A 23,966-nucleotide genomic window follows, 5' to 3' on the forward strand; every position below is an offset into this window, starting at 1 on the left:
CTTCAGAACGTTTTTGGCAAGTAGCGAATTTAAAATCTCTGATTTCCCTTGATTTTTTTCCTTACCTTCGTGGAAGAAAAAACTGGCGAAAAATTCAAGACAAATAATTCAGTCCTTATTATTTTACAAACAGATAACAGGCAAGCCGTAAAGACAGAGTGAAGTTTTTGAAATCGCTGCTAAGAAGAGTGACCCCACAAGTTTTGCCTCACAACTGCTTGTGAAATGATAAGGACTAAATTATTTGCGTTAAGTATTTCGACAATTTTTGTCGTCATAAAGGTAAGTGAAAAGCAAGGAAAATCTGAGGTGAATCTGGGCATATATCATTTTTGCAGTAATTCAGTTCGTGGTGCCGGGTAAACTCTACATATTTGGTGGCCGAAGAGGGGCTTTTTTCTGAATGCTTTCCAAGTAAAACCGCCGCCCTTTCTTTATCTAAATTTAGAATAATTGTTTTCTTACACGATTGAATAAGAGGAAAAGTAAATAATGTATTCTTTTGAGATGGTTACGCATTTCCGGCTTGCAAGATTCAGAACGTGACTTGAATATTTGCGAACTCTCTGATGCACTCAACTTCTGCGGTTTTGATAGCTCGTGTTTGTTTCCGTTTCGTGATAATGCCTTGATGGAGTGTCACAATCGAAAATGTCTTTCAAAAATAAATTAGATATCAGAGCAGTGAATACTAGAAATAATAGAAGATTTACTAATCATCAAGCGAGTGATGAAAGAATGAAATTAATTCTAAAGCTCTTCACAGCAGTCACTAGTTTAAAAGCGACCTCCTGAACGCGTGCAGATCTCGAAACTTTCAAAAGGGATTAGTGCGTTTAATTTCATTGCTTTGTTTACTTTTATGATGTTTTCGACCGAGAAATTTGCGGTATCTTTGAAATTCTCACAGCTTTCTTTGTTTTTGTTTGTAGGAATAACATTTGCTTCTCAAAATTTGAATTTGTATTCGTAGCTAATAAAAGAGAAATCAAAAAAGTTTAGACTAGATCTCGCCAAAAATTTCTGATATTTCCGCGTGCGCAAAAAAAAAAAAAAAAAATCGAGAGGGAAAAGAAAGCACAGGCAAGAGTACTCAAAGAATCACTGCATGACCGAACTAATGCCTCACTGTCAGCTATAAAACGAAATTATGCTGTCAGCACAAATTTACTCAGTACACGACTCGTTCTCGACAATCTAGGCATCCGCAAACTTCCTGAATTTCTAAAACTTTAATTCAAACTCTTTCATTGGCACCAGCTTTTAACCTCATGCAACAAAATATCTTAGCCAGCATATGTTTTGGTGTACGTAAAATTCTATCCTTCGATTTCAATATCCGACCAGTCAACGTGACGGATGCGCAATTTTCCCAAACCCTTTACAATGTATCGGCATTGTTTTAAGTTGGCATCAGCGTTCTTCAATTTGCGTCAGCTCTAAGTAACAATTATCGAAATACTTTCAGGAGTGGCGTAACGAAGCTTGCAATTTATGACAAGATAAGATGAACCATATACAAATTAGGAAAACTTTTTCACCTACACATTTACACTAGAAAGAAAATGCGGCTAGCTTTTCATACAACTAGGTATATCAGTCTTTGAAACCTCAGGCCGGAATATTGGAGCTTTATTTTGAAAGAGTCGGAAAGTCGCATTCAAATATAAACTTAATAATTAAAGACTTCACGTTTTGCTGCCATTTAAGCAGAAATCTCTTTCAGGTTTCACACCCTCTTAAGGAAACACTGAAAACATTATTAATATTAGTTTAAGTGTTGGCCATTTTATATGGAGCTAAAATGAAAATAACTACGTTGTTCTACTATTCAGGGAGTGTTGCGTTTGTTTGCGGCCACATGGCCCAATTTGTTGACGTAAAGATTTTAACACCGGCACTGCAAAATTCAGAGTTCAAATAGAATATTTACAGGTTGCAAACAAAAACCGTGTTAGTTTTTTTAAGGTTCCACCGGTACCACAAGTTGGACCGCTCTCCTTCAACCGGCTTTCAGTGGTTATGTAAGATGAAAAGGTGTTTTTGTTTGATTGTGTGAGTTTGGTTTTCAAATCATGTTACCGATTCTTATTAATTGTCAAGTCATGGTCAGGTTTCAGTGAACCACGAATATGTCCCTTGAGATCGTGATCCGAGGATTCACCAAGCTTTGAGGAAACAAAGGCAGTTTGGAATAAAACTAATTTGAGGCAAGCAAGTCATTAAAAACATGTTCTATCAATAATTTATCGCCAATAAACGAACGTTTTTAGATTGGCCTTGACATTTCATTAAAAAACATAAACAAAGCCTCCGTAAAACGCTTTGCCGGAAATTGCATTTGTGTAAAAGACGTTTTTCGAACATTTCTAACAGCATTTGTCTCCTGGGTACAATTTCTTCATTGTAGATATTTCTTTCGTTTAAAAAAAAAAAAGCGAAAATTAACCGGCAGTTTTTCGAAACTGGATACCACTACATAGTCGACTGATTTTTCAAGAACTATTCGTATACAAAGCAATCGTAAAGTGACAGAGGGCAGTGATGTTTTTGTTACCATTGTTTTTACAGGGTCAACATCACGAAGCGATAAATGAGAAAGTGGCCGCTATCCAATGAGAAACACAACCGGTGTTCCAAACAAGTGAACTGACCAGTCGGTGGAGCTTTTTGCCGTGTACCTTTGATTGACAGCTACAACGTATGTTACATGTCACATAACTTATGCAAGACGCAGCTGATTGGCTTGTTGTAGAGAGGGTCTTTATTAGCTTCTTTTATTGGTTCTGGTAATAGCGGGGAAGACATGTCACATTTCATCTGTCAGCAATCGAAATCAACATTGATGAGTCTCCTGTTTCCTACCTCAAACGATTTTACGGTAAATCTAGTTTTAATTTGAGAATAGATCTCGAGGGGAAAATGTTCGTCTCCTTGTTTGTGGCATGGTGGATGGCCTGCTTAGCTACAGGAGTTTCAGGTGAGCGTAATTTCAATCGCGCAGTGCCACTGTTACATTTGCATCGCGCAGCGACGTTTTCTTGAGTTTGGTTCGGAGATGTTCCCAGCTTTACAACCACAACCCAGAGCATCCCCGGGTGGGGATATGGAGGCTGCAGTTTAGAAGGGTGAATTTAGAATAGGGCGAGTGGAGAAAGAGCTACGATGAACTGTGAGATAGCCAGTGGATAAGAGCGCTTGTTTTGAGAATAGACCAAGTGAAGCGCGGCAGCTGCTCATACACACAATGGTGGTAGCGAACGTACTACATCATGTTAATACGACGACTCAGTTGTTCGTTTAACGTACCGAACGTGGCCTGACATGCATTGAATGGGGCTTTATGCTAATGTTCTCTTGGAAACTTTGTAGAACTGTTTTGTTTTGTCTATAGTTTGGCTGTTTACGTTTCTCTTTGCGCAAAGTTTTACGCTAATGGCAAGCGAACATAGCGAACGCCACAACCGCAATCTACTCTCTTCCCGTTTTAAACGGAATAACCAAGGGTGACTGCCGGTGATCTTGAGATGATAAGTACTGCCAGTTACCTTAGATTTACCCTTAAAGTGAAGGTCAATTTCGGCGATATGTAGTCATTATTCGTCGTAGAATAACTGAAGGAATTTTTCCCTCTGTTGTCGAGTGGTTCTGAAGGGCTCGATCAACGTTCACGTAGGAGTATAAACTGTGGTGCGCAAGTGAGAAGGAATGATTCCAATGAGTTCTTGCGATTTCCTGCCCCTCTCGTAAACTAAACCATAATTTCCTCATACTTTTTGTAGCGAGGTGCTACTCTTTGGATACAGTAGAAGAATAAATACTGTTCACTCGGGGCTTGATTAGTCTTACTAACTACGTCCTAAACATAATTTTCAGGCTTTTCCGGATTGGTTCCTATTTCATTCATTCAAGAACCGAGCTACACCGTAGCCTACAAAAATAAGCCAGTTACGTTAAAATGTAGAGTGGATGGGAAGCCCCCTCCGTCCAGTTTCACATGGGAAAAAGACGGACAGGAAATCATTCTTGATTCAAGGAGGAGGATACAATCAAATGGAGCGTTGCACATTACAAGAATAATCCATACGCGGGAGAGCAAACCCGATGTTGGAGAATATCAGTGCTTTGCTTCAAATGTAAGAGGCAGAATTGCCAGTCGCAAAGTTCGTTTGGATGTCGCTGGTAAGTAATGAATAAAGTACGTGTTTGTAAATCGTTTTGTACGATTCAGTGAACAAATTCATTGTCGTGATTTTGGGAGTTCGTGTTTCCAACCTACGCGGCCAAATTACCGTGCTCAATCGCGCAGTTCCATTCGTAATCGCTAAAGATCTATTTCCGAACAAGCTCTCTTCCGGCTGTGGTGAAAATGATTTGGAAACCACAGGTTTTTTAATGTTGATCTCTTGGCTGACCTTAAAAAAAATGATGAGAGGGAAACGGCGGTAAAAAAACTGGGCATTCCAGTTACCAGCGTACATATCAGTTCTTAAGCCCATTTGGCGTATTTACATCTTCGTCATAATCACGCGATTGTTGCCTGTGGCGTGTTTTTTAGTTTATTCGTCTTTTAGAAAGAACGTTTCAATTATCTCTTCACTCAAAGAGTGTAATTTGTTTTAAAACATGTTTATAATATTTCAATGACCCCAAAGTTTAACCCTGAGAAGCGACTGAAATCGTTCTGAACGATTGATGGCTATTCAAGTATGAACGTCGATCGCAGATAAGCTCGGCGGTAGTGTTTCTCCACCACTGTCAAACATACTGTTTGCTTTACTTTCTTACACCAGCTTATTCTCTTTAAATGTTAACCTTAAGAGTTTTATTCGTAACTTGTGAGAGTAAATACGACGTCTCTGTAAGGATGGACAAAAAGGTTATAAGCTGTTGGGTATGGTGCACTTTGCCCCAGCTGAGAACTTAGTGAGCGGATGAGATGAGCTGGAATCATTCGTTTAGATCAAGGCTTAATGCTCTTATAGAGTGTTCTTGTCGTTTTTACGTTATCAGCGAAACATTAAATATGCTATCGATCGGGCTAACTATCTGAGATATTTGATCGTAGCAACATGAACGTCCCTTTACTTGCTTCGTTGCATCGTTCAAAAGATTGACAAGGCACACTAGGTTTCTGTGCTTCCGTTAACTTTGGAAGATGGAGTGTTCGAATTTCGTTGCAACGACAAAGAGGCACTTGAAATTATCTTTAAATACGATGTTTAATCTTCGTTGTTGCACGCACGTACAAATACCACGCTGTGAGGCCACATCTCGTCTTCTAGCTTCATTATCGTTGTTTTCAGGACACCTTTTGACCTTATCAAAATAAGACAAACTCGTCGGCGGAATTCCCAAATTGACATTTATTTCATGTCTGGAAAAAGTAAAAAAAACACACAAACATACACTAAGAAAAAAAAATTTCTTCGCCGAAGATTTCTATCTTGAAACGTTGTGGGTCCAACAGCAACACAACATGGCGGGCCCTTTATGTCCTCTCCTATACGGTGAGTTATGTATGATTAATCAGGATTGGCTCTTTGTTATTAGGGCCAATGAGAATCAACCATTGAATGTATCGATGATCACGTGCTAAATGTTTTGCCTTTTTTTTTCCTTCTTTTTTGCAAGAAATTTTGATCAGTTGTAGCTCAATTTTCCCAACCCAATTGAAAAACATGTGCTTTGCAACCAACATGATTTGTTTGTTTTTGTTGCTCCTCTCACCACATGTTACAGTGGTTTCTCTAAAACTCCCAAATTCTGTCAAGGAAAGGGATGCTACTTAAGGAAATTAGTTGGCTCTATTTTGATATTTTCTTAAATTAATGACCTTGCAGAAAAACATGGAAAATTTGATATCCAGCTGACACAAAATTGAAATATTGGTTGAGGACAAACTGCAGTAATTTTTTTAGGTTTTGATTAAACAGAGGTAAAATTAGAATATGACATCATTCATATTAGTCTGAGTTTTTGAATTTTACTAAAAAGCAAATTTTTTTGTCCTTTTGGCAAAATTTTTTTGTTAGTTTAAAGATGTTTGTAAAATAAAGAATAAGGGTATTCAAATTTGGTGCAGGCACATGGATTGTATGTTTTCAAAATCAAATACAGTGTATTAGGATTAACTTCGAGTAAAATATTTAATTGACAGCTTTTATTATGCTATCTTATAAACACATTGGCTAGTTGTGTGCAGAAAAGGTTTTTCATAGAAAATTATCAGATATTTATCATTTTGAAGATTTACTCTGAGTAGTAGATATAAATTGGGAGATTTCATGAGTCAAGAGGATAAAATGACTCTCATGAGAAGGGTGCAAACAATATTTACATCCAAGGACAAAAACTTTGTTACTATCATAATGTTCTAATGACCTAGGAGCACTTTGAAAATTAAAAAGTGAAAAAATGACAACAAATCAGTTGGAACAATCAAGCAAGGGTGCAAGTGGGCTAAAACACATTTGAACTTGTCAAAATCTCCATTTTAACCATTAAAATGCACCATAATGCCAACAAATTGATAATTTTAGATCACAGATGATGTTGAAATATGGTAAGAATAAAGTGGCTAATGATTGTGCCGCAGAGTGTCAGTGATGTTCTTACTACATTTTTTTTGTCATGTTTGGTTTATTACTAAATGAATGGATATGGCAACATGGAGTTGATTTGTTTTACACAACAAAAAAGCAAAGCACTGTTGATGATGACACCATCTGTGTAGCTGTCATCCTATAAATCTAAGTAAGAATCAAACAGAATTTGTGAATAATTATTTAAGCATCATACTAATTGTGAATTGTAGCCAGTCAGTTGCAGTGAACTGTTGTGTCTTACTGCAGAAAAGTGACGCCAATCCTTGGTTAAAACGGCGGACCGAACTTTAATAATCACTACCTAAACTACAGTTACACATTATGTATCACAACCTCAATATGCATGCAACTTAGCTATATACGTTTACTCTCTGGAACCTCTCATGTCATGTAACTTACACCAAGTGATGGTTCCTATTATTTAAATCCTAATTCATTAACGCTATAACATTAATTAAACCCTAGTTCATTAACACTATAACATGAACCATGTGTGTTTCCTTCTAGTCACTTAATGTTTTGCTTATCATATAATGAATATGTTAGATGCAATTTATTTTCTATTAACAAATCATTGATATATGATCATCAATTACTAAGAATTGTCAGTTGACATGTACGATAAATCACATTGAATTGCACAAGTACCGTTGAGCCTGTATTAAACAGTACTGTATTAAGTGGTCACCCCATATTAAGTGCTCCATTTTCAAAGTTCCACCCAAAATTGTTACCCTAGCAGTTACCTTTATTGAACACGAAGGCACGCTATAAAAGGAGACTTAGGTCCCACTGGACCATTTTTCAATCAACCGTCGTGTGATGTAGAACTCTTAGAGTTAAGTCAGCTTGAGCTACAGCTACTCCAAAGCAGTGATCGAACAGCAGGCGCATTCCTCAAATTGTTTTATGTCTTCATCGCAATACAAGAATTTTTGAAATTTGTATTTCCTTTCTCCAATGGAAACTGTCGTTATTTGTGGCGGTAAATTTGGGATCGAAGTAGGTGGTTGGCACATTACCTCATGCCACCATGCTGGTGGAAGTAAACACTAGATATCTCATTAGCTCCATTTGTTCGTCTACTGGCCAGTATTTAAATTTGACCCACACACGTCAACGGTGAGTGACAACTGAGCCTAGGTCTTCCCAGAGAAGACTTCCTTATATAGGGCGTCTTCGTGTTTAAGCAGTCATGTTCACTCTTTACTGAGTCCCAATAGTCTTTTTGCATTGTCAGCCACCTGTGTATAATGGTCACTTAAAGGAACCACTCACTAAGTGAACCTAAGAATATAATCTTTCAAGTAAAACTGAACTGATCCCCTTTTAGCTCCAGAAATCAATGATAATTAGTATTTTTGAGCAAGTTTTGTACATTGAGTGGTCAACCATGGCATAAAACAGCGTTTTTTATTGTTTTTATAAATACCCTCATCTGTGAAACTTGTCTTAAGGGGTCAACCTGTATTATTAAGTAGTTGCCCCACCATTCCCTTTGGCGAGAGCTTAATACAAGTTCTACTGTATTCTTTATATTCAGATTGTTCTTGCTTATGAAGTGAGTGTAAAATTTGAAGCATAACAGAAGAAATTCCTTTTAATATGTACAGTTCTGTACATCAGTTGGTTCATTTGACAGCTGTCTTCATCAATTTATCAAGCACTTTGCCACAAGTGACTCGATCTTAAGCATCTTTCGTGCTGTTAAAACTTTCCCTTCGCATCTTATATCTTCAAGTTGATGAGTGCTCAGCTAAGTGTATGAACTAGTTGTTAAACTGACTTGTGATAGTGATACATGTACTTTGAGATATTATGGTGAGCACAAACATCTTCAACATGAAAAAGCTACAAAATATTTTGTTCTTGTTGACTGTGAAAGGTCTGGACACCATGACCAGCTTGCATCAACATGTCTAGTCCTGAACCTGACACCTTTAATTATGATTTATAAACCATCTGAGACACCTGGAGGGACCTGATTGATCAAAGACCTATCATTTATTTTATGAAAGGAATATAGGCCCTCTTTCTCTAGGTTTACCAGCGTAATAATGCACTTGGGATGTTGGAAGAACAGAAGAAAAGTTAAATCACTCCCACAGCTCATGATTTATATAAACTTTTATCATATTCTCAAAATATTCCCCATGGGTTATTATGCTGGTAAACCCATACAGTACTGCTCAGATATATGTGGATTAAGCACACTCATTTCATATGCTTGGGTAAGGCAGCATAGCCAGACATGCATATATGATTTTTATGCTTGCATGGACAAAAAAATGCATGACTTGTGTGTCTTAATTTGTTTTTCAGGGCTGTAAGTTTCCTTTGTATGACATTTTTGTGTAAAACAAAGAACTTTTCAGTTTGAAAAAGCAATTAGTTGACAATGGAAATTTTACATAATGAAAAAAGCTATATCATGTTACACTCAGGCATAAGGTGCAGTCTGTTGCTTAATTTGATTAAGATTGCATGAGCAGGCCATCTTAGCATCTCTTTACAGTTGTCTTCAATCATTTTTGAAAAACAAGTTTGGATAGAGGGATGGATACATTAATCAATAGATCCCGCCTGGTTAGCTCAATTGGGAGAGCGCCGGACTGCTGTGCGGGAGGTCAAGAGTTCAATACCGGCCGGACCAACACTCAGGGTCTTAAAATTAACTGAGAAGAATATGCTTCCTTTCTTTAACATCTAGAAATGGTTAGATATTCTAGTCTTCTCGGATAGGGACGAATAAATGGAGGTCCCGTCTCCTGCAGGGTTAGGGGCAGGAGACGTTAATTTCCCACGCACGAGATTACTGTGTGATGGATGTCCTCCCTGGGGTGGGATGGGTGGGTAACAGGACCCCCGTTGATACCAGTGTTTACTACACTGAAGGGGCTATCCTGTATAAATATAGATGTCTGTATAAATATAGATGTCTGTCTGTATCCCTATGACGTGATTGGCCTTCTTCCTCAAATTTATGATTGGTTTTTCCTAGCTTTAGGTGAATAACTCCAAACCTTTGCTTGGCTATTTTTGCTCAATTAATTTGAGTCAAATGAAATTAATTGCTTTTATTTGCATTTTCCTAAAAAAAAAAATCAAGGCTGTGCACCAAGAAAAACTACAGGGAGCCCAGCACTCTGAAACTTTGAAATACTGGGTGCCCAGCATAAGTTTTCATGTGAAAAACTAAAATTCCCAAGTTGCCCAAGAGCAAAAGGAAGGCATCAGGGGTCACTGGGCACTCAGCACTAGACCACAGCCCTGAAAATTCAATGATGTGATTGAGTTATTAAGAAAAGAGTATTTTAGTTAAAAGAAATGCTTTAAAATTGTCAAGTTGTCATAATCTATGTAAGGCATGAACTCCTCAGCGACCAAATCTGCAGTGAAGAACTTCATTCAGGAGATCCTACTTGAACTTATTAGCACTCTTGCTTTACATTTGAGTTGAGTGATGTGGTTCTCAAAAAGGAACAGGCCAAATCTTGTCATAAATGTTAAAAACATTTAAAAGGAACTGTAACAAAATCAGGACCCAAAAAGGGGTTTAACCCATTAATGGCCACAGCTTTTGTGGAAAACTTTGTTTTGAAGTTAGTCGAGCAGATCTCGGGTCACTGTTGTGGTTTTAAAAGTTCAAACTTACCAAAAACCCCTTGACAGCTCGTACACTTGATGGCCTTTCGATCCAAATGCACAATGGCGGCCTGAAAATCTCGGGCACGCGCAGAAAGCAAAATTTCGTTTTTGGGTTGAAAAGTAATGCCCCACTTATGACTTTTACTTTTCTCTCTTTCTCCTGCCCTTTTTTTTCCCTTTCCTTGCCTGAAGTTTCTCCTCACTTGCTGGAAATTTAGTAGGCTTCATTTTGGTGTAGAGATTTTTCAGAAACTACTCATTATTTTCAAACCACATGCTCAGAAAGGTAGGTGGGTAATGGAACAAGATTTTCGTCCAGATTTTCAGGTCAAAGTTACATGGTTTTTTGGCTATTTCTCCAATCTCCTTCACTCAATTGCGCTCATTCTGTTATTGTTTGTAAGATATTTTCAACCTGTTCAAGTACGTGCTCAAATTCGTGCTCCAGGGTTAAAAGTGATGATGTCACAAGGTGTAGAAAGGGTGTGGGTCCCCATGGGCGTATACTGGTGCACTGGACATCAATAGGTTAATGTGTAAATTTTCTGATGAAAGAAGAAAAAGTCTGGCCAAAGGTGACAAGGATTTGTGGTTTGCCCACCCTTCAACATTTTTTTCTCTCGGTTTTTGCATGCTGTAACTGCACTGAAATTATGCCTCCTTTCAAGTGAATTTTTAGGGTATGTATCTAATTGTCTGAGTATTGTGAAATTCGCCCCTAATGTCAATGGAACAATAACAAGTAAAGCTGAGTTGGCATTTTTTTAATGAAATATTTTCTTTCTGGCTGCCTCAAACTGTGGTATATATGCATTTTTTTACTACTGGAACTTGACAAATCAATTATTAGGAGTGTTGGAAACGCGGATATCAACACTAGTCACTCTCAGTCTCGTTGAATATTTTTTAATGCTCACAGCTAAAATCACTCCCTATCACTTGAATCTCTTCTCAGTCACTGTCACCCCTTTCTACTGAATACACCCGCGATCAGATTTCTAAGGAAATACAATCTACGTCATTGCTAACATCATCTGCTGACATAAAACATAACGCTAATCAAGTGTCATGCGCTTGTGACTGTCACATTCTTATATATTTCTAACAGGAGGAAACTTATAAGAATATGGGGAAACAATCACAGGCTTTGAGAGATTGATACTTAGTTGTAATCAGTAAAGATTAGATGTGAAGCCTGATTAATTTGACAGAATGGCATTCAGTTCATTTCACTGTAGAAGGGCTTCATTCCTCTTACCAGCAGAATAACTCAAATCTCCATCTAATAACCTTTTTATGATGTAAAATAGTGTTGGTTCTCTAAAAATAGTGTGCTTATGAATTTTTCAGAAAGGCATGCACTAAGGTTGGGAGTTAGTTACCTTGCAAAAGACACCTGCTTCAATAATACTTCCCAATATTTTTGTGTTAACTCCCTCTGCAGCCCTTCTATATGATTGTATTATATTCAATATTAATGTCGATTTTGATTGCTTTTCTCTTGACTTGTTTTGTTTTAAAAGGAATGTCAAAGAAGTTCCATAAGGAGCCCCAAAACACAATAACTTGGGTAGGATCAATTGCAAGGTTTTCTTGTCAAATCCAACATGCTGTTCCAGTAGCCACATTAGTATGGGAAAAAGATGGCAGCCCTTTAGAACCTAGTGACAGATTTGTTATATTGAAGGAAGGAGTACTGCAAATAAAAGATGTCAGAAAAACAGATGAAGGAAACTACAGCTGTGTGGCAGAAAATGTTGTCAAAACACGCCGCAGCAACCTTGGAAGCCTCGCAGTCCTAACTGGTAAGTGCAGTACAACTGATGCTTGATATTACCAGTCTTATAATTAGGGTTTAGTGATGACCCCTTTTTTTACACAGCCTCATATTGGCTTTATGATTTTGATACGCACCAAATACTTACAGTTGTGTACTTAGTTGCCAAGCCTTTGATTCAGAGTGAGGCTGAAGGTGACTTTGTTGTGATAGAGACCTGTATCTACTTAGCATGATAACAAAGTGATTTACATTTGAAAGGCAGCAAGGTTTGTATCATAACAAGGTCAATCCTAGCCTCACTCCCATTCAAAGGCTTGGCAACCAAGCACACAACTGTAAAATAGACTATTGATCGTTCTCAGGGAATATGTAAAGAAATATTGTTACTGGGGTATTTTGTGTGACTGTTGAAGTGGCCAGTATTTATTTTAGAATAATTGCATGATGTGATCTCTAAAATGATTGAATTGCAGCAACAATTAATTCCTATTCATTTGAAATAATCTAAGCCTGATCTAACTGATGTGTGACAGCATGCTTTGGAGGACCAGGTAACCTGTGGGAATCTTCATGAGAACTCAAGAGAATAAAATCATGCATGACAGGGCGGAAAACGTGTGCTCTGTAAGTACCTCCTGTTGTCCCATACAAAGCCTTAGAGAACTTTTCAAAGCTTTGTATGGGACAATGGGAGGTATTTACAGTGCACGCGGTTTCCATCCTGTCATGTTTGATAGAATGAAGTCAAAGTTGAACACACTACTGTATGCTACTTAAGGCTGAAATGACACTGTTTAATCACATACATCCTAGCCTTCCTTTATCTCCTACAATTCTTGTTAATTTTATAATATCCTATAAAACTCCAGTATTAAATACTGGAGTTTTATAGGATACTACAGGGGTTTCATTAAAATTTAGAGCAGGAAGGCATCTGGATTTCACAGGTGGGCGCATCTGTCTGCAAGGCCCAAAGGGCCTTGCCTACTTGGGGGGTTGAGGGGAATGCTCCCCCTAAAATTTTTTAAATTCTACAGTTGCAGAGATGCATTTTCCACCATTTTGAAGCACAAACTAACACCCAAAGTTACCAGCTCTTTTTAAATTATGATTTGATGCATCAGTCAACAGATAAATTAGTAGATTTGCTTTTGCAACATTTGGTTGCATGGTAAGGTCACTAGAAGCTGTTTTGGTAACATCATGCATTTCATTATTTGCCAAGTTCTCGGAAGGCATTGTTTCTGTGCAGCTATCATTTGCTGGGATCTCGGATGACACGGTTTCTGTGCAAATATAGAGTGGAATATAAGTGTAAACGATTGTTAAGTTGTTCGTTTCAGAGGGTATATGATTTCAATAAAAGTATAAAAAACGAAAAGGTGTTGGCATTAGATTTCTCCTATTTTCTAATCTTACTAAGATGAATCTGCTAACAAACACACGGTGTTAAAAAGTTCTTTTCTTTACAGTTGCCGTGAATGAAAGATTTCTGTTAGCACACGAGTAGAGTTTTTGCATTCCACCACAGACACAGACAAAGGAAAGTTGGCAGCTTCTACAACAAATTGACTTTCAGTTCCCGTCGCTAGCAGAAGATTCAAATTTCGAAAGTAAATCAGAAAAGAATGGAGCTTTCGGGACAATTTTCAATCACTATAGGAGCAGCATGTCGATCTTTCTGAATATAACTCAAACTTTAATTTAGTGCAAACCAGTTGTACCATTTGCGTAGTGATACGTCTTGAAACTCAAGCTGGCGGGGAAGAAATTGGTCACGTGCTAGGCAACCAGTTGAAAGAGCTAGCCGACTAAGATAACAATCTTAGAGAAAATAAACTTCGTGTATTTGATAAAAAATGGAAGAACTAATTTATTCCAAGTACTGCTATTTTTTTATGTTTTGGCTTTACTGAAGACATTTACTGTGACAAACCATGAACCGGAGATTTCTGAATCCAATGTGCTAATTTATTTTAATTTACAGCATTGAAGACCTCAATATTAATATCTCATTTGTGAAGGGCAAAGATATGCCTAGTCTCCCTCACAGCCGTTTTTAGTCTCGTCACGCAACGCTCCTCCCCACTCATCAGGCAGATTTTAAAATCTGCCTGATGAGTGCTTAACGCACGAAACTCAGAGTTGCAGTGAACCACGTGTGTTTCTTTCTAGTCACTTAGTGTTATATAAGTTTAAATAAATTTTTTTTAGAAGACACATTAGGAAAACATAGGAAAGTAACTTTTATATTTTTCTTATGGTTGAGATGTTAAAAGCAGCCAGGCAATGTCGTCTTCACAGCCGGTCAATTTGCCCGGTGCCCGGTGCCCGGCCCTTAATGAAACCTCTGATACTATAAAATTTTTTTTGGGTAAAACTTCCTATATTTCCTATAAATAGAGCCTCAGAGTTGACATAAAAAATAAAATAAGAAATTTCAGATTCCAGTGAAGTCATTTTAAGGCTTAAAGCATTTTGTAGAGAGTTAGTTTTGCTAATTGCAATCAGACTCACATACTTAAACATCATGGTGGATTATTATGCTTGAAGTCGTATGAGTTATCATGTGACCCTACATTTTTTAAATCACAGGGCACAAACCTGTTCAGAGAGCATAACTTACTTGTACACCAAGTAAACATTTATTGTACTTAAGTTATTGACAGTACCTGCTCTTGATTAAGATTGTGAATCAGATACAATGAAATATATGAAGTTCATATATTTTGAACTGCGGTATTAGATACGTATGATGCACGATCCTCGCAGTAGATAGCGCTATTTAAGCAATAGCGAAAATCAGACCTGAAAAAAGTCAGGCCAATCCCAGTTGGCTTGTTAGCTCAATTGGTAGAGCGCTGCACTAGTATCGCAGTGGTCAGTGGTTCGAATCCCGTACAGGCCTGATTTTTTTCAGGTCTGATTTTTGCTATTGCTTAAATAGCGCTATCTACTGCGAGGATCGTGCATCATACGTATCTAATACCACAGTTCAAAATATATGAACTTCATATATTTCATTGTATCTGATTTATCACTTTCACGGGTTTATTACGAATCAACTTAACGGCCTGCTCCCAGTTGGCTTGTTAGCTCAATTGGTAGAGCACGGCACTAGTATCGCAGAGGTCAGTGGTTCGAATCCCGTACAGGCCTGATTTTTTTTCAGGTCTGATTTTCGCTATTGCTTAAATAGCGCTATCTACTGCGAGGATCGTGCATCATATGTATCTAATACCGCAGTTCAAAATATATGAACTTCATATATTTCATTGTATCTGATTTATCACTTTCACGGGTTTATTACGAATCAACTTAACGGCCTACTCCCAGTTGGCTTGTTAGCTCAATTGGTAGAGCGCGGCACTAGTATCGCAGAGGTCAGTGGTTCGAATCCCGTACAGGCCTGATTTTTTTTCAGGTCTGATTTTCGCTATTGCTTAAATAACGCTATCTACTGCGAGGATTGTGCATCATACGTATCTAATACCGCAGTTCAAAATATATGAACTTCATATATTTCATTGTATCTGATTTATCACTTTCACGGGTTTATTACGAATCAACTTAACGGCCTGCTCCCAGTTGGCTTGTTAGCTCAATTGGTAGAGCGCGGCACTAGTATCGCAGAGGTCAGTGGTTCGAATCCTGTACAGGCCTGATTTTTTTTCAGGTCTGATTTTCGCTATTGCTTAAATAGCGCTATCTACTGCGAGGATCGTGCATCATACGTAAAATTGTGAAGTTATCATGTGACTTCCAGCTGATAAGTTAAGGCAGGGGTCGCACTTTGGCCTTATTTTTTTATGTCGCATCATAAGTTGTCCTACAAATATGTCGCGACATTTACACTATGGGAGTCATGGAGGTCGCACTTGTGCGACATAAATGGTATTTGAAACCAGACTGTCAACTCTTAATATTTCACGCGTGAAAAGAGCACCAAATAAAACTTTGTAGACATGAAGCTAGTGCTAGTTATATTAGCGACATTTCTTCATTCTCTGTTTAATTTTTTCAATGAACAAAACCTTATTGATTTGTACGCATTGTACAACACTCGTTAACGGCAAATGTTGGCTCTTGCTGCTTTAAACGGACATCGACGGATGTGAAAAATGGGAAAATATCTGCGAGCCAAAGGGTGAAAACAAGCCATTCCCATACTGAAAATAATCAGGTGAATAGTGCAAATTTGTAAATTGGTATGGGTTGAAATTCGCAATAGGGACCACATAAAACGTGTGTCGAGAAAACCTGACTAAAATATTGAACCAATAGCTAGCTGTGCACACGTGTTGTCTTTGCAGAATTGCGAAAATCCAAATTTTTGCTGGTATTTCAGATTTGATCGACGTTGCGAAAGAAGAAAAACAAAAATTGTTATTTTAAGGCGATAAGACGAGATATGGCTTGCCTCGAGGCAGGACATTGGCTTTTTTGATCTTTAGGTCCTTCGGACATAGTTATGTCTGGTTGCGACAAAAGGGTCACACTTGACGCAAGCACGCGATGACAGATTTTATGTCCAATGTAAACACCAAAAGCGTAAGTGCGACCCCTGCCTAAGTTTCAACTCTGTCAACATCATTACTGACAACAATGTCAGGAATGATGTAAGAACATGCATTAAACTGTTGATTAGTCACATAGTGTGTAAAATCTTCCTTTAATTAAAGCTCCTTTACTCCTTCCTTGATTCCTGTAAAATTCCCACTATATTTTCTACTCTTCACCTCCCTTATCTATATTTGCTGGGAAAAATGGCTAGGTCTATGTAATCAATATTTGCATTTGACATTTGAAAAGAGTTGAAAATGTATTATGTATAATGCAAACAGATATTGAGTTGCACAAACAAACAATGTGCCCCTACCTAGTAGGTTGCAAGTAGAATGATAGTATGATGTCTGCATTTGTCACATTTGTTTGTCTTAAAATGAACATATTGTTGCTTTTTAGATTCATCAAGAGTAAGGACAAGCCCACAATTTCTTGGAGAACATCAAAACATAACCGCTATGAAGGGGGGCTCGGCTGTAATAGAATGTGCTGCAACTGGATATCCCCTTCCAAAGGTGCTCTGGAAGAAAGTGGATAAACATTCTGGGAGAACTTACAATGTTTCTAATGTCACTTATGGAGTCAACAATCTCAATTTTACCAATGTTGAAAAAAGTGATGAAGGACAGTATGAGTGTTATGCACATGCAGATGGAAAAACCATTTCCAGAATTGTTTGGCTAAGTGTTATAGGTATTGTCAATGTTATTTTTGGTCCTTTTCAGTGAGATTGCCTGTTGGGGTGCTACAGCAGGCTATCTTGAGCTTTTCGGAATGCGTCTATTTTCTCTGGTTGTACCACCTCAAGATGATTTTGTAAGAATATTAATTTGATATTAATTAATGTATAAAACTATAAAAATAGAAATGTGACTTTTGGGACCATGGGCATCATGCCCAAGAAGTTAAAAAATCTTGATGTCAGTGCCACTTTCTTGTTAAGTTTTGATGACTCTGTACCCAATTATCCTGCAAAGTTAATGGCCTTTATTGAGGAAAGTGTCAGTGGGAAAATCGTTGTTGGCAATCATTTATAGTTTTGAAGTTAGAATTTTGTGTCACCAAGAGACTTTGATCTAACAGGCAACATTCATGGAGTTAAATTATCATATTGCTACTTATAGTGCCACCTCAATTTACAAGAAAACCTTCCGGATTGGTGTGGATGATTGAAGGTAAACCCTTGAAGTTGAATTGTGCAGCTAGTGGAGAACCAGTTCCTTTGGTGTACTGGCTTAAAAATGGGAAAAAGCTGAATTCCAGCGATAACCATACAGAAGTTACCTCTGGCAAGGGAAGAGCAGACTTGACAGAATCCAGTTCACCACCCAGTAATACACTGTACCAGTGCTTTGCACAGAATGAAGCAGGAAGTATTCAGACTGTAGCTTGTCTGATTGTTCAAAGAAAAGGTAACATTGAAAAAAAGATTGAAATTAAATCACATCACCTGAAGGCTGTATAATCAGTGCTAGCACTTCATGACATTTAGGCAATCCTAATTTTTAAAATTTACACAGAGCCTATGGATTTGAATTGCCTAAGCAAGAGTACTATGGGCATTTTATTTGAACAAAGTTTTACAAGTCCCTCTAATAGGTTTTAATTTTATTAGAGGAGCCATAAGAATGGGACAAGGCTGTGTGGTTAGGGCACTGGACTTGTAATCTGGTGGTCCAGGGTTTAAGTCCTCCCTGCTCTTCACTGAATTTGTTTGTGGTTGTTGCAAGTTCTGTGCTGTGTTAATAGCTAACTGGTCTGCCTCCTGCAAGTTAGGATTTTCAAATGCTCACATATTAGCCTATTTAAATGTATGTATGTGTGTTATAGGCATTCAACACTTGATTAATGGCCTTTAATTTTTTCTATAATTTATAGGCGATCGACCTGGCCCACCAGTAAATGTTGTTGCCCTACCATTATCCTCATCCTCCATTGTTATAAGCTGGAGTCCTCCCGTTGGAAACCATATTATCGGTGCATACACTCTGCATTACGAACAGTTAGGGAAACCAAGCACAGCTAAGGCCAAAGTCATTAGTAAAGATACCCACAGCTATGAAGTACAAGAACTGTTGGGATACACAAATTACAGTTTGTATGTGAAGGCTTATGCCAAAGCTGTTGGATATAAATCAGAAGAAATTGTGCAGAGGACAAAGGAAGACCGTAAGTTGATAATTTTATTGCATTTAAGAAAAGTGCTATTATATACAGTTGTGGAAGCCACCAACAGTTGGTATTTTTTGGTATGTTTTTATGTGTTTGACATACATTTGCACTGTTGACATATTTGACATACATTTGCACTGTTAATTAATATTCCAACAAAATCAAAAAGTTGTTTTACAAGCTAGCTTAAATATATATATATATTGGCTTTCTAACTGGAATTCTGTACGTATCACCATGTTGAATCATAATATGATGTTTTGCAGTTGCCACTTTATGTTCTTGATCTCTGTGGGAATTGTGCAACCAAAAGAGATATTTTCTGAAGATAAAAGTGGCAACCATATAAAGTCATGCAAGGCAAAATGTGATCTTTTAAAAATTAATGCATTGATAGTGCTTGTATTTGGGTATATACAGTTTTTATACGTTGGAGGTGTCCTCTAAATTTCTTTTTCCTGATTTGTTTAGGACCAACCAGAGCTCCGATTGATGTAAAAGTCTCCAGTCAAACTCCAGATGTAAGTGATAAATTGATTACACTTCACAACTAGTTTTCTCGTATTTTTTTTTTTTACTCAAACTGCATATTCCAAGTTAGAATGATTGCTCTTGCCAAACATGAAATGCAAGAGAGATGAATTGCGCTATGTGTCTAAGGAAAAGGCATTAATTGTGTTTGTCTCTTTTGCAAATTTATCTTGGAACAGAGTCTCAATGTGGAGTGGGCACCACCACCTAGAGATTATCGTAATGGTATCATAACAAAATATGTGATTTCCTATAAAGAAGAGTATCACAAAGGAGAGGCAAGCTCTGTGGAAGTTCTAGGGCAGACTCTTAAAAAGACTGTAAATGGATTGTCCAAAGGAACTTCTTACGCGATTAGAGTGGCTGCTGCTACAGTAAAAGGTGTTGGGCCTTTTAGTGGAGCTGTGAAGGGAAGAGTTCTCAATCAGACATCCAATGGTTAGTAGTGCAAGGAAGGTGATAAAACACTGATTACAATTCAGTAGAGGTGTTTGTCCATCAAAACTAAGTTATCACAAACCAAATGCTGATATTCCTCACAGATTCAGATGCAGTCATGCGATCAGCACCAGCACAGATGGAGTTAAGTGTATAGGCAGGGGCCGATGACGAGCCCCAAGAACTAGATTAAGATTGAGACCCTAAATTGATATTGGCTCACCAATATATATAAAGGCATGGATTGCTCTCTAGACTTGTTTGTGAGTGATGCAGTAGTGTAACTTGATTTGGATTTTCTTTCTTAAAACAGTGATCAGCCCACCAACTGTATGGATTGCAGACCATAACTCAAGCACAGCAATTGTGAAATGGCTTCCCCCAACATATGGCCAATACTCAGTAGAAGAGTATCATTTATTTTATGTCCACATGCAAGATCACAGCATGGAAAAAGGACCATTCATTGTTGACAAACAGCAGCGAACTTACATTTTACAAAGATTAAGTAAGTTAGAGAAATGTTGGCAACACAAACAAAATCAAAATGTTATTTCTATTGCCACTGATAAACTGAAAAGGTTGCATTTCCATTAAGAAGTGGTAAGTTCACCAGGATGCTTGCAGAACTTATAGCTAACATTCTGGACATATCATAACCATTGTTCTTAGAGCAAAATGATCATAAAACTAACTGCAACTTGAGTGGGGTAAATTTACTATAATTCAAGATTGTGGAAGCAGTGGATGTTTTAAAGATATTTCCATGGTGAAGTCAGGATTTATCAAAATTAGGTGCAACTTTATTTGGTTGATAGGGTAGTACAGAAGTTTTCCAACTTTTACATCAGTTGTGATGTTTAAAATCTTGTGTCCAAAACTTTTATAAAGTTTGTATCCACATGGTTTCCCATGCACATTTCAGCTACCTTGATCATGCATCTTTTTTTTTTTCTGCAGGTCCTGGAAGCCGATATCTAATTAAATTGATGGCTTGGGATGGTAAAACTTTAAGTCCTCCCGGAGCAACCTATGTCACCACTGACAGGGGTATGTGATAAAATTTGTTTTTCATGATCAGTGTGTAAACTTGATGATTTAAGCAGGGACTGGAGATGTGTTTGGAGCCACTGTGTGAACTGTATACAGCTGCATGAACTGTTTACTTACCAAGGCATTAAGTTGTTTATTACCTTTTTTAATAGGTCCAGGTGCTCCAGATCCTTCAAAAGATCCACTAATCCCTCCACGACCCATTCATTTGGTGTGTACTGTTGACAGTCCAACTTCAATCCTCCTTACATGGCAAACACCTTTGTCTTCAGGAAGCACCACGCACTACACAGTGACATATTTCTTGCGAAGCAGGATAAGACATGACCCTATCAAGAGAACAGTTTATTCTGAGAATATTGTCTTACGTAGACTTACTCCTGGAAGAGAGTACACAATCTCTGTTCAGTCTCACTATAGATCTGAGAAAGAGATTTTTCCAGGTGTCAGCACGGCATTCAAAAACTGTAAACTTCCACTAAGTGGTATGGAAAGTTGTTTTAACCTTAATTAGTGTAGTTTTTTTTTTTTTGGTGTGTTTTTCTTTGCTAAAAAAAAAACAACAACAACAACAGATTTATTATCTGAGGGCAGAATATGGTTTTCTGCGCTCTTGCGTATAATTGCACTTTTCTTTTATTTCAGAACTAAGCTCACCTCCGCAAAATATCAAATATGAATACCTGACTGTCAGATCTGTGGAACTAGAGTGGGAGGCACCTCTTAAACCTAATGGAAAGCTCATCAGCTTTGATATTCTCTACGCTTACAACAAGTCCTATCCAGATTCCATGTGGGAAAAAGTATTCTACCCCTTGGGCTTTTTCGGCAATAAGATTAAGCAGTTCAATCAAAGATTATTAGGCATCAAGAATGGGACAGAATTCTACCTCAAGATTCGTGCTGAGAACTATCATGGATTTGGACCTTTTACTAACATAGTAACAATCAAGCCGCCCTCTGTAGCAGAAAGGGTTGGTCCAAATGTTACATACAAAATCCTGCCATCCAGCCAAGTACAGCTGTCATGGAAGTGTCCAAGAGTGTTCAATGCTTTGGTGAAAAGCTTTACCATTCTTTTTACAAATGACACACACCTACAAGGTGATGAATGGCATGTGCAGACTGTTAGTAAACCATCTTCTAGAAGATTTCCAGATATAGTGACAACCACCCTGTATGTGAAGAAAACCTTCATTTATGTTAAAGTACGTGCAGAGTACAATGATGACGTTGCAGGAAAGTGGTCCAAAATAGTAAAAATTCCCTCTGGTAAGCTAAATGTGAATTATAAAATTTCTAGCAGTATCATGTAACTGCTCTCTGTTATCAGATCTTCAAAAGAGAGCAGTTGTGTCTGTCAGAAAGCCTTATTTTTTGCTTGCAATATTGCAAACCACAAGGCAATCTCTGACCTCCTTTGCAAGCACTGAAAAACTAGTTGATGTGGTGAACAAATGGAGGTTCAACACTGTTTATTTTTGTGTAGCAAAAATTTAATCTTCTCCGTTGAAACTACTTTATAACGAAGGAGTTTTTGAAGAAGATCGAAAAAATGGTCAGATCAGTAGTCTGTGTTAGCCAGGCTAAAGTACAGCTATAGATGTGTTTTTGAAAAGACAGTGGTTTCTTTAACATTGCCTTTCACCTCTCAGGATATAAAATAACACTAGGTGACATTTGGAGGGACCATTAGTAAAATGCAGGATGGGAAGGGGGGTTACTCAGTTGGACTAGCACCTTGTCTAAGGGGACTATATTTACGGGGAGTCATGTTAACCTTCAGAAGCTGAGATAACAGCTTGTACTGTTGACAGTCCAACTTCAATCCTCCTTACATGGCAAACACCTTTGTCTTCAGGAAGCACCACACACTACACAGTGACATATTTCTTGCGAAGCAGGATAAGACATGACCCTATCAAGAGAACAGTTTATTCTGAGAATATTGTCTTACGTAGACTTACTCCTGGAAGAGAGTACACAATCTCTGTTCAGTCTCACTATAAATCTGAGAAAGAGATTTTTCCAGGTGTCAGCACAGCATTCAAAAACTGTAAACTTCCACTAAGTGGTATGGAAAGTTGTTTTAACCTTAAATAGTGTAGTTTCTTTTTTTTTTTGGTGTGTTTTTCTTTGCTAAAAAAAAACAACAACAACAGATTTATTATCTGAGGACAGAATATGGTTTTCTGAGCTCTTGCGTATAATTGCACTTTTCTTTTATTTCAGAACTAAGCTCACCTCCACAAAATATCAAATATGAATACCTGACTGTCAGATCTGTGGAACTAGAGTGGGAGGCACCTCTTAAACCTAATGGAAAGCTCATCAGCTTTGATATTCTCTACGCTTACAACAAGTCCTATCCAGATTCCATGTGGGAAAAAGTATCCTACTCCTTGAGCTTTTTCGGCAGTAAGATTAAGCAGTTCAATAAAAGATTATTAGGCATCAAGAATGGGACAGAATTCTACCTCAAGATTCGTGCTGTGAACAGTCATGGATTTGGACCTTTTACTAAAATAGTAACAATCAAGCCGCCATCTGTAGCAGAAAGGGTTGGTCCAAATGTTACATACAAAATCCTGCCATCCAGCCAGGTACAGCTGTCATGGAAGTGTCCAAGAGTATTCAATGCTTTGGTGAAAAGCTTCACCATTCTTTTTACAAATGACATACACCTACAAGATGATGAATGGCATGTGCAGACTGTTAGTGTACCATCTTCTAGAAGATTTCCAGATTTAGTGACAACCACCCTGTATGTGAAGAAAACCTTCATTTATGTTAAAGTACGTGCAGAGTACAATGATGACGTTGCAGGAAAGTGGTCCAAAATAGTAAAAATTCCCTCTGGTAAGAATTATAAAATTTCTAGCAGTATCATGTAACTGCTCTCTGTTATCAGATCTTCAAAAGAGAGTGGTTGTGTCTGTCAGAAAGCCTTATTTTTTTGCTTGCAATATTGCAAACCACAAGGCAATCTCTGACTTCCTTTGCCAGCACTGAAAAATTAGTTGATGGGGTGAACAAATGGAGGTTCAACACTGTTTATTTTTGTGCAGCAAATCTTCTCCGTTGAAACTACTTTATAACGAAGGAGTTTTGTAGAAGATCAAAAAAAAATGGTCAGATCAGAAGTCTGTGTTAGCCTGGCTAAAGTACAG

The 23,966-nt window shown here is 37.8% G+C and overlaps 1 protein-coding gene across 2 annotated transcripts in view; it reads left to right on the forward strand.

The window, feature by feature from the left end:
• The first annotated feature begins 1,564 nt into the window (after positions 1 to 1,564).
• The window catches only part of LOC111321335 (protogenin-like), a 31,512-nt gene continuing 9,110 nt past the window's right edge, over positions 1,565 to 23,966 (forward strand). The window contains exons 1-13 of one of the 2 annotated variants that reach the window (XM_088740984.1): positions 1,565 to 2,980; positions 3,877 to 4,182; positions 11,780 to 12,061; positions 17,002 to 17,295; positions 17,727 to 18,014; positions 18,481 to 18,771; positions 19,246 to 19,295; positions 19,485 to 19,743; positions 20,057 to 20,251; positions 20,704 to 20,793; positions 20,949 to 21,281; positions 21,442 to 22,068; positions 23,029 to 23,655. In XM_088740984.1, coding sequence (XP_088597110.1) covers positions 2,923 to 2,980; positions 3,877 to 4,182; positions 11,780 to 12,061; positions 17,002 to 17,295; positions 17,727 to 18,014; positions 18,481 to 18,771; positions 19,246 to 19,295; positions 19,485 to 19,743; positions 20,057 to 20,251; positions 20,704 to 20,793; positions 20,949 to 21,281; positions 21,442 to 22,068; positions 23,029 to 23,655 — 3,700 coding nt within the window. In that variant the 5' untranslated portion in view covers positions 1,565 to 2,922. The remainder of the gene's footprint in view (positions 2,981 to 3,876; positions 4,183 to 11,779; positions 12,062 to 17,001; positions 17,296 to 17,726; positions 18,015 to 18,480; positions 18,772 to 19,245; positions 19,296 to 19,484; positions 19,744 to 20,056; positions 20,252 to 20,703; positions 20,794 to 20,948; positions 21,282 to 21,441; positions 22,069 to 23,028; positions 23,656 to 23,966) is intronic. The other variant, XM_088740987.1, reaches the window with a different exon arrangement.

The sequence above is a fragment of the Stylophora pistillata genome, chromosome 1 (genome assembly GCF_964205215.1).
Source record: "Stylophora pistillata chromosome 1, jaStyPist1.2, whole genome shotgun sequence".
NCBI classification, from domain to species: domain Eukaryota; kingdom Metazoa; phylum Cnidaria; class Anthozoa; order Scleractinia; family Pocilloporidae; genus Stylophora; species Stylophora pistillata.